At 38.1% G+C, this 16,101-nt stretch overlaps 1 protein-coding gene across 1 annotated transcript; it reads left to right on the top strand.

Moving 5' to 3' along the window:
- Positions 1 to 7,768: 7,768 nt before the first annotated feature.
- Positions 7,769 to 11,082, top strand: LOC128016860 (iroquois-class homeodomain protein irx-3-like). Its single transcript, XM_052601718.1, has 2 exons — positions 7,769 to 8,202; positions 8,885 to 11,082. Exons 1-2 carry the CDS (start codon positions 7,990 to 7,992, stop codon positions 9,920 to 9,922), a joined length of 1,251 nt encoding a protein of 416 aa, XP_052457678.1. The 5' UTR covers positions 7,769 to 7,989; the 3' UTR covers positions 9,923 to 11,082.
- Positions 11,083 to 16,101: the final 5,019 nt, after the last annotated feature.

Genomic DNA, 16,101 nt, shown 5'->3' with positions numbered 1-16,101 from the left:
TGTCTTTTCTGAAATGCATAAATTTTTACAAAGCTCCTCCTTCTGAAAAGCGGGGTGTGCTCTGATTAGCAATCTAGCCAGTGCATTGTGATTGGCCAAATGCCCCAAGTGTGTGAATGAAATGTTATGCCCCTTACCATACTGTGATGCTGTGTCCCGGCACGATGAGACAAAAACAATAAAACCCATTACCAACGAGGCATTTGTTGCATCCAGTGGGGACATAATTGCTGATAATAATGACTCATACTGTCTTTTTATGCATTGCATTGCATATATATAAATCCATGTCTGCATTTGTGATCGGAGAAACGACAAACAACAAGCGCTACTCTACACTGCTCAAAACTCGTGTTTGAATAGTCAGTGGCAAATTCTTTAAATATGAAAACATACTTACAGGCTGCGAGTCAGACAGTCCTTGCAGAGTTGGAACTGCCCCACTGTATAAAAATAGCCTTTGTGCACAGCCGCCATTTTAGGCTACTCTTCCAGGAAACAGCCCTCTAAAATGCGCTGCAAACACTTGAATATTTGGGTTGAACAGTTCTGGAACAGTGTTGTAAATACAACTTAACCACTGAATTCTAGTTGTGCCCTCTTTTGGAAGGCCAAACGAAGTAGTTTGGCTTTCACAACGAAACACACAGCGTCTCTACAACATGGCGGTGGCAGCAACAGTGAGAATCAAAGTTATGTCTTCTATCATTGCGCTGTTATGCAAATATTCCCACACAGTGAGGTAGACATGTGGGGGGCGTGTTTAAAATAGTCCTTTTAGGGGGGCATGGATGACTCAACTTTTTTTAAAGAATATCCTTTTGGGTTTGAGATATTTGTCTTTGCAACTATATAGGGATCTTGCACAAAGAGCTTTGTAACACTCCAAAGATAAAGGAAAACTTGAAATAGCATCATATGACCCCTTTAATATGTACCTTGAAGGTACTAATATGCCAACTTTAGGGTTTTTTAAGAGCACATTTTGAACACTTGGATTTCCGGTTGCCATGCTCAACATCTGTGTGGCACTGAAAACCTCTCCCTCAGGTCAATTCACCCCCTTCATTTTTTCAGTTTGGTGCTGCATGTAATCATTAATCACTTTTCATAATCTGCAGGATACAAAAGGAAATGATTTGATTGCACACATGCAAAGCTTCTGACAGGGCCAGCCACAACAGACACCTGCAGACATTGATGTGTGCGGATAATATAGAGGCGTGTTGGGATCTGGGATGTTTCTGAGGAGAAGAGAGGCGTTAACGGTGATGATGAGGGTGGCATTGTTCTGAAGATCTGGCAGCTCTTCCCAAGCCTGTGTGTATGAAAAGGGAATTAGGGTAGTGTGTCTGTTTGTGCATGTAATCATCACTGGGTCACAGTGGAGTGACCTACCAGCTGAGTCCATTGCTGCTCCACTGCTCACAAGGTAACAAATGGCCCCAAATTCACAAAAACACAGAGAGAGAGAAATAATGTGAGTTAACATTTGCTCAATTTCACAAGTCAACTCTGAAAGCAAAATCTACAAACAATTACACTTGGCTACTCACAAAAGAAACGTGATCTTGTTATCCCAAGGTCTGACGACTCCAGAAATGGTCAATGTGTTTCTGTTTATTACAAATGGCTGCTTTTCTTTATCCCAGTGCAGGCATGTATCAAATAAAGAAAAGGGAAAATAAAAATTATATATATATATATATATATATATATATATATATGGGGGGGGGGGCAATGTAGAATGCAATGTATACAATATTTATATAGATAGATGGTCTATCTATATAAATATGGTCTATGTCATATCACTAACTGCATGCTGAGTATGAGTGCTGGCCGTATAAACTGCACTGACCTCAGTGTGTTGGCATGCTGTGCCACTCAATATTACTGATTACACAAACACTGAAGACCTTAATGCTATTCAGTCTAGACCTGATAACAGGCTCGCACTACTATTTGCTATTAGCCGGGGCATTCTTTTTCATTTAAGACAGGAGGCTAGTTCCTGAACTGGTAGGTTATTCATGGCATGCAATCTTTAAAAACCTCCTTGACTTTATATTTGAGGACTCATCAATTTGTAGACTGTGAGCTATTCTTCCCGCAGGGTTATCAGTGCCTCTGGGTGGATAGGGGCCTCTGTGTTAGTACAGCTGCTTCTCCTGCAGTTACATACAAACCTGCTACAGCAACTTGGGGAAGAAAAAAAAAAAAAAAAAAAAAAAAACGAGGAGAGCTGGCAATCTTGAATGGACTGTATCAAAATAACACAATTAGATTATTACTCAAACAGCTTCTTTGTTTAAGCTGCAAATCCACTCAGATATAGGTCTGATTTTAATAATGAATGTCTACTCTGTTTCTCTTTCTGTCACTCTCCTTCTGTTCAGTACAATTTGTTGCTGATGGAAGATGTCTTCATTATGTGTGCATATCTCCAGCAGCTCAATATGCTATTGGGGCAACCTGTAAGAATAAAATAACAGTCCTGGCTGCCTTCAACTTAAGATCGATAGAATGCAACCATATTTTCCTTGTGTACTTCCTGGAGATCATAAACAGGCCTTCTTTGGCTTAAGAATGTTCAAGTCAAAAAACTTCCATTGGAATATCTTGTGTTTAGAAAATGCTTGCTGCACCACTTACTTAAATGATTTTAGCATGTACACAGAGAATGAAAGTTATGAGGGTTTCAGTAGTCTAAGCAGTTTATTACTGACTCCTCAATGAAATATCTCAAGGCATGTCACTGTAGAATTAATGATCAATAATTACTTTATGTGGTTTATTGTTAGGAGTTACTGCTGACAGAATTAGCTCTGAAACCATTAGTATTTAACGTATCATTCTGTGTGTCACCAAATTAAACATTAAGCATAAGTGACTGGATTATTTACAGTTATTAATACTAACATACATTTGGAATGGCATTAGTAATGGTAATGCATTGGCACCGAAATTGGCATATGTGCAGATGACAGTTTTATAGCTAAGATAACTGAATTCTAATCTGTCAACATAACACAAAAAGAACCGGAGAGTTCCTAGATGGTGCTTGTGCACTCTGGTCTTGCCCTTGAACACACACACGTATACTCTACACTTTCTTTCAGTCGTGCTGCTGTGTGTTTTTCTGTCACTTCTTCATAAACTGACAGCAGCAAAGCAAGCTCCAACTTGTATTTTAATTCAGGCCTGAAGTTACTTATTTTGGTATTGATCAGCTGTAATGCTGAATCAATGCTCATCTTGTTACCTGGACTGTCCTTGTGTAACACACTGATATCCTCGGCCACAGGAACTCGTTCCCTTTGCAAAGTGACTTTACCATAAAATCAATGGCTACTTTGTTACTGATACAGGAGACAACCATGCAGAGAAAGGCCAGTGGCAGCATGCTTTTTTTTTTTTTTTTTTTTTTTTTTTTTTTTCAGAAACATACAAATATTTATTATTTTTGATGTTTTTTTTTTATTATTATTTTACATGCATAATAATATTAATTATTATTATTATTATTATTATTATTATTATTTATGTCAGGCAGAACTACTAAATGACCTGCACAAGTAGAAAAACTGGATACCTATTCTTACACATTTACTCTAAAAGGCAACTGAGAAAAATGTGTCTTGTAGGTGTGTGCACTCTTTGCTGAGAGGGCAGATGTTGGCAAATAGCGATAAATGAAAGTAACCCTGCCTTGCTAATAGAACAACTCGAAGCCTGCGCAAGACCGCCATAAACATATTTATCAAAGCTGTGCGCGAGGACTGGGCAGCGAGTGCTCTGACCTTCTCAATCAATTACTGCACGTGGCCGCCCCTGCCTGCGCAATTTACCAAATCCAAATTCCCAGTTTTTGACCGCGCTGCTCCGACTACGCGTGCCCCGTATCACAGCCGATGAAACAATCGAGAATAAGACACTCCAGATTTCCGCAACCTCAGCACTCAGACTTCAGCAGTCACCTAAGACTGGGGGTGTCGTCAAAGCGTTGATCCTGAGGAAAATGTTTTTTCTTCTTCTTCTTCTTCTTCCTTTTTCGTCTGTGCTTTGCTTGAGTTGGCAAAAGCTGCACACAGTATAATAGTAGATACACGATTAACATTTATAAGATTAAGATTTCGTTTTTTTTATATATATTGTGAAAACAAGAGGTCTAAATCCGCCCGTGTTAATGTAAAGGAGGCATAAAGGTTAAGAAAACCCCCACAGTGTACAGATGCGAGAACGTGTAGGCTATAATCTAAAGCACCTGTTAGATGTTCGGTCGGTTCTGACAGAGCTTTTCGACCTGAAGGGTTAAAACAGACGTCGCCTTTGAATTTGAGTTTTAATAAGTTGCAGTTCAAAACTCGTCACTTTCTCCCCCACTGCATATATATATATATATATATATATATATATATATATATATATATATATATATATATATATTTTTTTTTTTTTTTTTTTTTTCTTTTTTTTTTTTTTTACTTTAAACATATTCAGGAAGTACACCTGCTCCTGAGTTCATGAAGGCATTTATTGGATTAAATGTCCTCAGTCATTTCACACACACACACACATACAGGGGTGTTTTTGTGAAAAGTGGGGACATCCCATAGTCGTAATGGTTTTGTACTGTAGAAACTGTATATTCTATGGCCCTACACCAACCCTACACCTAACCCTAACCCTCACAGGAAACTATGTGCAGTTTTATTTAAAAATATAAATAAATAAATAAATAAATAAATAAATAAATAAATAAATAAATAAATAAATGGTTTATAAGCGTTTTGAAAAATGGGGACTTGGGTTATGTCCTCATAAGTCACCCTCTCCTTGTAATACCTGTGTCATACCCATGTCATTATACATTATACAGAGTTGTGTCCTGATAGGTCACAAAAACATGCCCACATATGTGTGTGTGTGTGTAATTTCAAACCCAGAGGAATTTTGTATATAGGAAAATTAAAACTTTTCCCTACAAGTAATTTTGCACTCCAGCAATAAAACTAAATAGCTAGCTAGTTTTAAGTATTCAATTTCTCTAACAAAAATAAAATTCTCTTTGCTGGACCTGTTAAAGAAAATGTGATTTAAGCCAGTCACTCTAACACAGACTATTTTTCATTCCTCCCTCCTGTCGAATATGCCACACACTTCAAAGGTCATTAAGTGTGTTTTCGTTTTAAATCCTTTGTCACCTCAATTAACAGATCGGATCAAGAAAGCCCGTTTAAAAGACCATGTGCGATGGGGTATGTGTTACTTGTTTAAGACCATGTGCGATGGGGCATGTGTTACTTGTTTTCTGTCGCCTTGGCATCACAGAGCTGATTCAGAGGTGTAATTTGAAGAGCCCCAGTTTGAAGTCTTTGATGAGGGCTGTCGCAGGCATCTTGTGTATTGCATAAGGAAACGCTTTTGAGCGCAACGTCTTTGCTTGTTTATTTGGATGCGTGTTGGAGAATGCGAAATTGTGTCATCTGCATAATTGCTAGTAAAGGAGTCGCAGAAATCATCCCTCAAGTCACACATACGAGATTGCCCTATTTATACACGTGATATCAATGCGGTGCTTTGAAACGTTGGCCTGCGTTTAATGGAGTCTTCTTAGGCTACAGGTAAAAAAAAAAAAAAAACTTAAATAAACAATTAAATAAATGCGTGCACTACATATTAGCATATGCATATTAATAATTCTGATACAATTGTTTGGTTTTATTGTTTCTATTAATAGTATTAGAACTATAAAAATATAAACTATAATAATAATAATAATAATAATAATAATAATAATAATAATAATAATAATAATAATAATAATATTGCTTCAGCCTTTTATTCAAATTGACACAAGGGCTTCCAAAGAGGTGGGAGAAAAAGGCAGGAAGAAAACACCGTCCTAATGCTTTTATGGCTGTGCCAGTTTCCTGGGTCAGTGTGAAAGTGTTAAGTTAGTGCATGTGTATTTGATTGGGCCAATAAATCAGAGGCAAACTTTGAGAACCTGACAGGTCCCGGGATGAGACACGTGTCCATCCGAATTCAGAGCGCTGCAGGGCGGACTCCAGCACCCACACTTTTCCTTCCCCCCGTGCTTCCAACTTCAGCGGTTACAAAACGGTTAGTTTGCGTCAAAATCATTGCAAATACCTGCAGGTATATGACTCAAAATAAAGCCAGACTGTTTGAAACCTAGAGGGCTAGCTGTGCTTTGCATTGTCCCAGATGGCGCAGTGCTGTGGGGTCAGCCGGGTGGGCTGGGAGCTCTTGTTAGCTCTGCAGGTCCGGGTGGGTGTTATTGACGGTTATGTAGTTATTACCATTCGCTCTGAATGGCATCAGACTGCTGTTCTAATTAATAACCCCCGTAATCCTGCATTGTTAGACGTCAAAACAGCAGACACGTGGTAAGGAGAACATGGAAAACCGGGGGTCCTTAAATAAGCAAAGAGCCAATACAAATTACATTCAAGATATTAGGATGCCATAACTATCTCTTTAAAAAGCAGATAGAAGGTTTAGGAGGAACGCTGCGTTCTGGGAAACCACATCACATTAAATCCAAGACGAAGTTGATTCACCATAATCTTTCATTACAAATTGAGATTTAGTCATCTTATATTCAAATAAACGAAACTCGTTAAAGCAGTAATCGGTGCCGTTGTTTGGAAGGCGATTAGCAAACATATGAAGGCACTAGACTAGGAGCATAATACGATTATAAACGTTTTCTGCATATTTTCATATATTGATTCAAGGAATTCCAATCGTGATCTTTGTCCTTTGTTTTAATCCGTAGGCTATTATTTACAGAAGGGTGCGGATTATATCAGATATTTTCAACGGATATCTGTCTATCTGTAGAGTAATCATGTAGGTTAATAACCCAAAATATGTTTTTAGGAACAGAAGCTTTTACACATGAATGCAATTGAAACATTTGCGATTAAAATTTAATACGTCAAAAAAAAAAAAAAAAAAAAAAAGCCTTGAAGGCTGACAGCTTAAATACATACATCATATATAACACTAGTAGTATTAGTAGTAACTAGTGATAATAACAATAATAAATGTTCCACAGTTCAAAAATTAAAATGTACTAAACTGTAATTTGCAGAAATCCACAATAGGGCATATACAATAGGAAATAATCTTAAGGCTTTTTTTCTTTTCTTTTTTTTCTCAACTTACACTGAAGGCGAACAGTAGCACGCCAGTATTTTGATGTTTCACTAAAGGCGTCAGGAGACCCCGATTGGGTTGTTCCGTGTTAGAGGCGCTAAAAACGCTCTTCGCATAATAATTTCCTTTTGTATGCTATTTTATAACATTCCGTATGTGCTCTCCGGTTTCAACTTTAAAGCTCTTCGTATCACGTTGAGGAGACGCGAGTAAAAAGACACAACATATCTGCGTGAAGTTAATGTCTTAACAAGAATAAAATATTTACCATTTTGTGGATGATCTATATTTTTGAGAAGTAAAACAAAAAAATGAAAAAGGGCGGACGCGTCGAACAAATAACAAATGAAATGATTGGCGAGCCATAAAATGAGATTTTAAACTCATTCAAATAAGAAATGGCGACGTCAGAGGACTTATCCAGACCGAGAGCAGGAGCAGAGAGAGAGAGAGGGAGAGAGGGAGAGAAAGAGAGAGAGAGGGGAGAGAGAGGGAGGGAGAGGCTCTGTAAGTGGGGGTGAGACTTGAGAAATAGGAGGAGCTTCTGAACGACTAAAAATGTCAATCACAAAAAGGAGTTCCAATAATCTAAAGCAATCTGTAAGGACCTGACCTTAGCCCATTCAGATCAATAGGGAAGTAAAGGAGGAAAGCGCAATCGGATCGTTTACACTGGCTCTTTCGGAGGAAATATAGACTTCCCTGACACTTTGTACTCACTGTAAATTGGATATCGTGGTGCGCACCAAGAGGGCGATTCGCCGCTTTTTGTGACTCCAACAGACTTTCTCCACAACAATGTCTTTCCCACAGTTGGGATATCAGTACATTCGACCCATATATCCGCAGGACAGGCAGGGGATAGGCAGTGTCCGGGCCGGGACAGACCTGAGCCCGTCCGGAGCACTCTCTAATGTTCTCTCCACTATGTACGGATCACCTTTCGCTGCCGCACAAAGCTACGGAGCTTTTCTTCCTTATTCAAATGATCTCTCCATTTTCAACCAGCTGGTGAGTAATCGTTTTATTTCATGTTTATGCTGTTTTTCTCTCTCAGACTCAAATGTAGTAAACTTTTTTTGTTTTGTTTAATTGTTAAAGAATCCTTTACTTTAGTTTATTATTCAATACCAATCATTACTGAATGCTAGTTTTGCAAGACAATGGAGAACTTTGCTGTTTACTCCGTTCGGTAAATAAAGTAAAAATAGTAAAAAATAATAATAATAATAATAATAATAAAAGAAGTAAAATAATAATAATAATAATAATAATAATAATAATAATAATAATAATAATAAGTGTAGTGCTTGTGATTGTAATTACAAAAAATGAAAATAGCTAAACAACTGTTATCTTGTATTAACGAATAAAACAATATGATACACTCATACACAGAATAAACACATATATATATATATATATATATATATGGCTGCATCATATCAATTTATTTGGAATAATTTATATAAAATGCACGCTACTAAAGATTTCAGTCAACAGGGGCTATTTAAAATAAATAAACAACTCACATAAACTGAAAATCGTCTACGCAATTCGTATATTCAACAACAGTTACACCAAGGAACTGTAAGGGAGTAAAAAATAAAATACAAAAAATATTAATAGGATATGCCAGGCCAAAAATAATTGTGATTCACGTTAATGTTGGATCCGTGTTCTGTGTTTTAAGGGGGCACAGTATGAATTGAAGGACAGCCCGGGCGTCCAGCATCCGGGATTTGCCCACCATCATCCTGCTTTTTACCCATATGGTCAGTACCAGTTCGGAGACCCTTCCAGACCCAAAAATGCCACCAGGGAGAGCACCAGCACGCTCAAGGCCTGGTTAAGTGAGCACCGGAAAAACCCGTACCCCACTAAAGGCGAAAAGATTATGCTGGCCATTATCACTAAAATGACCCTCACTCAAGTGTCCACCTGGTTCGCCAACGCCAGGAGGAGGCTAAAGAAGGAGAACAAGATGACCTGGGCCCCACGGAGTCGCACAGACGAAGAAGGAAATGTTTACAACAGCGATCACGAGGGAGAGGACGGCGACAAACGCGAGGATGAGGAGGAAATCGATTTGGAAAATATTGACACGGAGAATATTGAGAATAAGGACGATTTAGACGAGCAGGACGATCTGCATTCTGATTTGAAACTGGACGGCAGGAGCGATTCCGAAATTTCAGACGGGTATGAGGATTTACAAGGACCGGAGCAAAGGTTGTTCAAAGCTATGGTGAAAGACGGTAAAGAGATTCACTGCGATCGCGCAGAGCTCTTTCACCATCACAATCATCATCATCATCATCACCACCACAACAACTTAGGACAGGCCAACAGCGAGCCGGTCAAACTCAACCAGCCCATCATCAACTCTCCGCCCTCAGAAAACAACCCACCTCCGGCTCCAAAACCTAAGATCTGGTCTTTAGCAGAGACTGCCACAACTCCAGACAATCCACGAAAATCTCCTTCCTCTGCATCCGCCGCTCAGACCGTCATCACTCCTCACAGACTCCTTTCGTGTCCCGTAGGGAAAATCCAGAGCTGGACAAATCGGGGTTTCACCGCACACCAGCTCGCCTTGCTGAACTCAAACCACTATTTAGGACTCAGTAACCAGGCTTCGGCGAATGGCCTTGCGCTGTACAGCAGACAAGCAGAGGACAGGAGTCAAAACTCCGAGTCCCCAGCCAAAGGTACATGTCACCCACACTGAGAAGCGCAGAGACGTGAGATTAATGCTTTTTATTGACACTATTAAGACTGTACTGTCAGACTGGAAACACACCATTCTTACTCCCCTCTGAATCCATTTTCATTTGATCACTACTGTGAAACATTCAAGTAAAAAGAAATACGCTTGAAACGCAAATGTCTACTGGAGGGTACTTATTGTTGTTCGTTTTTTTTTTTTTTTTTTTTTTTTTTTTTTTTTTTTTTTTAAATACTCAAAAGTCTGTCCAATTGAGTATATGGGGAAAGGCTTTCAGTTGCCTTTGGTGTGTTAGTGTGTGCGAAGTTTGATATTTCTAGGCCGCAAACTTTTTTCCCCTCAACAACTGCCTGTAAGATCTTTTTTAAATATTCATTTTTTATTTTATTTTATTTTTTATAATGACAATATAATAATAATAAATTGGCGTTTGTTTTATTTATTTCCTTGTTGTTGTTATTGGTTTTATTATTTCAGAAAGATTTAGTGCCTTGGAAGCAGAGAAAAAGTTGTTAAAAAACATCCTTCCATCCTGTTCAAATACAGTAAGAGCATTGCCTGTCCATTATTTTTTTTTACATTTGAATATCACTTAATGATCATGCATGACTGTCTAGTCACGCACTCGGGTACTTGGTATACCGTGGTTTAAACATGATTTATATATTGTGCTTGTGCAATAATAAACCCATAATGTCAAACCAATAAATCTCCAGTGCTTCGATGCGATATTTCAGAATGTTGATTTCAAAACTTTGTTCTCTACTTGCTTGCAGATTTAGTTTTGTATTGGCCCCGTGTTTTTCATGCTTCCCTTCTATATGCAATAGGCCTCAGAACCAACTCGAAGCTGCCATGGTATTATCATCCGCCCTCTCTTCCTCCTAGGCTTTTCTCTCTTTTACTTTTCATTTTTACCCGTGTAAGGAATGTAAAATAAAAATAACTCACTTCTGTATCCTTACATTGTAAGCATGTCCTGTGTACCATGGCTGATGTTAATACTGTCAGACCAATAGTCTGTGAGCCCCATTTTCTTTTGAAAGCTCTGTGAGGATTTGATGTTGAAATGTTTTGTATATAACGTAAAGAAAATGTATATACTTGTGATCCAAAATTGTACAAGAAAGTCTATATTTTGGCTAATAAACGAACCGCTGCAACTTCAGCTTCATTTTTCCTTAAAAAAGAAAAGAAAAAAAGTGTTAATATTGTAAATTGTGTTAGAAATGTAATGCTTTTCTCTCTGGAAATGGTTACCGGCTGTGTTTTGAAAGGCATGGAAAACGTCAACACGAGGTTATGAGGTTTGAAAATGAGGATTTGAAGTATTTTCCTATTTCGGGGATTTAACCGTAATTAGCTCCTTCTTGAATCGCGCATTTGGATATTAATGGAAGAGTATTATCCCCACCGAGGCGGAACAGCCAATATGAAATGAATAATTATTTCATTTATATTGGGTTGAAATAGCATACAACTCAATTTCAATGTAATGAGAATTGAATATTTTGTTCTTTGAAGAGGAAAAGTCACAAAAAAGTTGAACAATTTTCTTCTGTACAGATGGTTAATGTAATCTCGGCTATTTATATTTCTCGAGATTCTGCTTTTTAAAAATCTTATGAATTCTAATCAGACATTGATGTTGTGCTGCTTGCCATATGCCTTCGATACTGTGCGAAATTATTTATTTATGTGTGTTTTCCCTCTTGAAGATGATTTGCATGGCAGCAGCTTTGTTTCAGTGGGTTCCAAAGTTTCGAGAAATTTAGAGTTGGAGCTCCCTCTACAGTCCACTCCGAGCGGCCTTTACATGGACTGAGCCATGTTGATCATGATATTTTCATTATGTCATTTATTTGAGAAAGTTGACCACTGACATTTTGGGGATCATTCGTTCTTTTTGTAAGATTTTGCTGGGAGCTTATAATCAGATGGAGTGTTAAGCAATTTAAGGCATGCGATTTCCCAATAAGAAAAACACCTGGTGGAATATTTTGACACGGTTACACCATAAAACCGTCTTGAATGGCAAATTACCTGCATAAAAAAATATTATTTTAAATGTACAGTTCGCGGTAAGCAATCACATACAACTAAGACTTTTTTACGTTTAAGAATGATAAAATAACTGCAAAGTGCAACCTGTCAACAATGTTTTACAAATGGACAACTGGTAGAATATGTCAGCAAATTGTAATTAATTAGCCTATGCCTAGATAGATAGATAGATAGATAGATAGATAGATAGATAGATAGATAGATAGATAGATAGATAGATAGATAGATAGATAGATAGATAGATAGGCTATCTGTGTGACGTAGGTGACACTGAATGATGTAATTCTGGCTCTCTCTCGGAAGAGCTCCACCAGCTAGAGCGCAGAAAGCGTCACAGCTCGAGAGTGACCGATATTCTCCAATCAGTGCTGACCCGCTCACGCGCACTGTGCAGGTCAAGAGGGAGTGCGTGAGGCCAGTGGCAAACAGGCTTGCAGAGACTTGCGTGCACATCCGTGGGAACATCTATCTGTGTGGGGGGCTTGATGTTGCAGGGGATTTTTGATCAAATTTGCACTTGGGCGAATTCTCTCGTCAACAGAAACAACACAGTGCAGATGTCACTGGTTATAGGTTTATTTTAGAGTGCTTACACTCTCGCTGGACTGAATTCAGTGATATTCGTTGATGTAGGCTAAATGTTTTGCTCGCTGTATAATGTGTTCGTTGATAATAATTATAATTAAACTTCAAATGTATTTGTATTAAGCTTGATCAGGTTAAATAGAAATTCAGACATATTAAAATACCTTTTCATAATATGGATAGCCTACTTGCCTAAAACATTATGAAGTGCGTATTAGGGTACAGTGGTTTGACCAGATCAGAGCGCGATTAAAGAGCTGTGTTTATGTGATAGTCAGTGGCCGTCTTGAGAAGTGAGAAAGCTTCGGGAAACGGCTAATAAATAGGATGAGGACGTGAATGGTTTTAACAAGTCGGAATGTATAATTATATCGCGTGAACATTTCACTTGAAATTCTTTCAGTGTGAGGGCGAGATACGCTGCGAGGCGCGCAAGAAAACTACAACCACACTGGGGTATAGACTATATTTCTGGTTAGTTTATTAGATGATTGATCACAAAACTATCACAAAAAATGAACTAACTTGGGGATGATCGGGCACAAAGGGTGTGCGCAGGGGACTGCTGCAGAAGCAACGTAAACAGAACCCTCAGCACCCCCAGTTCCCCGGCCATACTTCAGGACCAAGACCGAGGACTGCTGGGAAACAACAACTACAAAAATCTAAAATCGTTATAAAATCAGGCTTAAATTATATATTAGATTTGGTACTTATTCCTAGTCAAACGTTTTCCTTATAAAGACGTAGGGAGCATTTTTAACACATTTTGTTCAAACTGCAAATCACTTGCCTTTTTACCCGCTGTGTTTTTAAAGTTTGATATATTATCCACACATTTATCTTCTTTTAATTAAAATAGTGTAGAAATATAGGCCTAATAAGTACACAAGATTTACTCCCATTGACATTCTCGCTGTCTTTAACTTGTGTAACTAATGTAACTAATGTAGGCCTTATACAGATATGTGTAAACAGAGTAAGATACATAGTGCTGTTTAGTCCCAGCTGTTTACTTCCTATATATGTATATATATATATATATATATATATATATATATATATATATATATATATATATATATATATATATATATATATATATATATATATATGCACCGAATCCCCAACTGCTCCCCCGGCGCTGCAGCATAAATGGCTGCCCACTGCTCTGGGTGTGTGTTCACTGCTGTATGTGTGCACTTTGGATTGGTTAAAAGCAGACCACGAATTCCTAGTATGGGTCACCATACTTGGCTGTATGTCACGTCACTTTCACTTTATATATAGGGAGTTAACAGCTACATACAGTATGCATACACACACACACACACACACACACACACACACATTACTAGTATAATGTTTATGTTTCTACACAGAGACTTATTTTACATTCACACCAGGAGGATGGTGGTCATGTATGATAGCAAGTTCTCCATAGTTAATTTTGAATTTGCTAATCGAGTCACAAAGCTCCCAAACTACTTTTATGTTGCCTACATACAGTGTTTCATTAGCAAAATATAATAGAATCAGCGTAAGGTCGACGATAGAGACTTTATCACACACATTTTCCAGCAGAAATCACACTTCTTTTCCAGTCACAAGCCGGTTCAGGGCTGTCATATAAATATTGATGCTTGTTTAGTGTGTATTCTGCACATATTAGGCGCTGAGGGACCTGAGGCACTCTTGATCATTAAAATCCATTTGAAATGCTCTTGAAAGGATGACACTGGGCTTCATGGTGTCTCTGATCATCGCATGAAATTAAGGATTAAAATGCCTCGCCAGAAACAAAGTGATCACCGATACCGATGTCGCCATACGTGTCCAACCACTTTCTTTCTCAACTTAGCAAATGGAGAGCATTAATGAACATTTTGCTCAGAGCTAGGCGGAGGACATTCCGACTGGGGCTGTTAGTGTCACTCATTTATTCAGAGTTAAGTGGATGTCCTTGTGGCTAATGAGCAATAATCAACAGTGACTCCTCTTTTTATTCCAACGCTTCCAGCAATGATAAAAACGGGAGCCTATTAAACTGCTGAGACACAAGAGGGTTAGCAGCAATTGCTACTGAGCAAGAAATGTCGGAGGATTGTGAGCGTGCAGTTAAATTAATAATGATAATAATAATTAGGGATGCACGATATTGGATTTTGGCCGATATTCGATATGCCGATATTTTCTAAATAATTTTGGCCGATGCCGATACCGATATTGATATATATACTGATATATTTACAAATATATACTGATATATTTAAACTTTAATTTTACTGAAGAGAAATCCATGTATCTCTTCTGTACTGATTCTACCATAAATTTATTATTTTACAAATGTAGACAGACATTCACATCTGAAAAACAGGTCAATTATTTCACTTGGAGAATATCGGTTTGGCTCATCGGCAGAAATGTTCATATCGGCCGATACCGATAATGGTCATTTTAAGCTTTTATCGGCCGATACCGATGTTGTGCCGATATTATCGTGCATCCCTAACAATAATAATAATAATAATAAAAATAAAACACTACTTATAAATTAAACTTAATGTAATAAAGAAATAATAATAGTAGTAGTAGTAGTAGTAGTAGTAATATTAATAATAACTATAATAATAAACCATAAGAAGAAAGCAATAAATGGCCCATTATAGCCACTGAAAATGGTGATTATTTTCATTGGATTTAACAAAAGTTATGGATAATTAGTTCTTGAGGTTTCCAGAGAGTTTAATTTGCTGCTTGCTCCAAAACATTATGACATTGCGAAAACTAACAGTTTTACGAACAGACTTAAGCTTAAATATTTGTTAATTCACACACAGATAATACATTTATATATATATATATATATATATATATATATATATATATATATATATATATATATATATTGGGGGGGATTGGTAGGTTGAGTGGGATAATATCATCAATGTGCATAAACACATTCATAACCTGTCCTTCTGAGCACCGCAGAACTGCATCATCTGTGGGAAATTCAGCACCATTGACACTCTCCAAATAAATGGCAATCCAGTCTATTAGCCACCACTAACCCATTATATCTCCAAGTACCATTCTCCCTCTACATCAATGACAGAGCTGCATAGCTGTACCGCTCACTGTGAGGAATGCTTTGTTAAATACCAATTTGGATGGGGAAAGCAATGAAACACAGTGGAATCAAAGGCAAATCTAATCTATCTTTCTGACTTGTCATTGATGCAGAGAGGGAGGACAGACAGGGCTAAACCTTTTAGAGAAAAACCAGCCAATGGAGTCATCAGCAGAATTCTGCATGAATGGACAGGGCCGGAGGAAGACATGAAGACCGGAGTGGGCTGCCAAAGGGGCAGAATCAGGCTGTGAAAGAGTGGACCAGCCCTGTGCCGTGCCCCTGTCCACCCCTCTCTGTGGCAATGATGTCCCACCACACCCCATCCCTGCACCGAGCAGGACAAATGTCAGCGCTATTGTAGCCCTGCAGAAGCTTTGAAGAGCCCTGTTCTCTTTGTGGA

Source organism: Carassius gibelio, chromosome A7 (assembly GCF_023724105.1).
Source record: "Carassius gibelio isolate Cgi1373 ecotype wild population from Czech Republic chromosome A7, carGib1.2-hapl.c, whole genome shotgun sequence".
Classification (NCBI taxonomy): Eukaryota; Metazoa; Chordata; class Actinopteri; order Cypriniformes; family Cyprinidae; genus Carassius; species Carassius gibelio.
Note: the sequence above shows the minus strand (reverse complement) of the source record. Positions and strands in the feature narration are given on the sequence as shown.

Bases quoted from the DNA above. Each gene is read 5' to 3' on its own strand.
- LOC128016860 (XM_052601718.1), top strand. From the start codon at position 7,990: ATGTCTTTCCCACAGTTGGGATATCAGTACATTCGACCCATATATCCG. The intron at 8,203-8,884 runs GTGAGTAATCGT...CTGTGTTTTAAG, and splicing joins TCTCCATTTTCAACCAGCTG to GGGGCACAGTATGAATTGAA.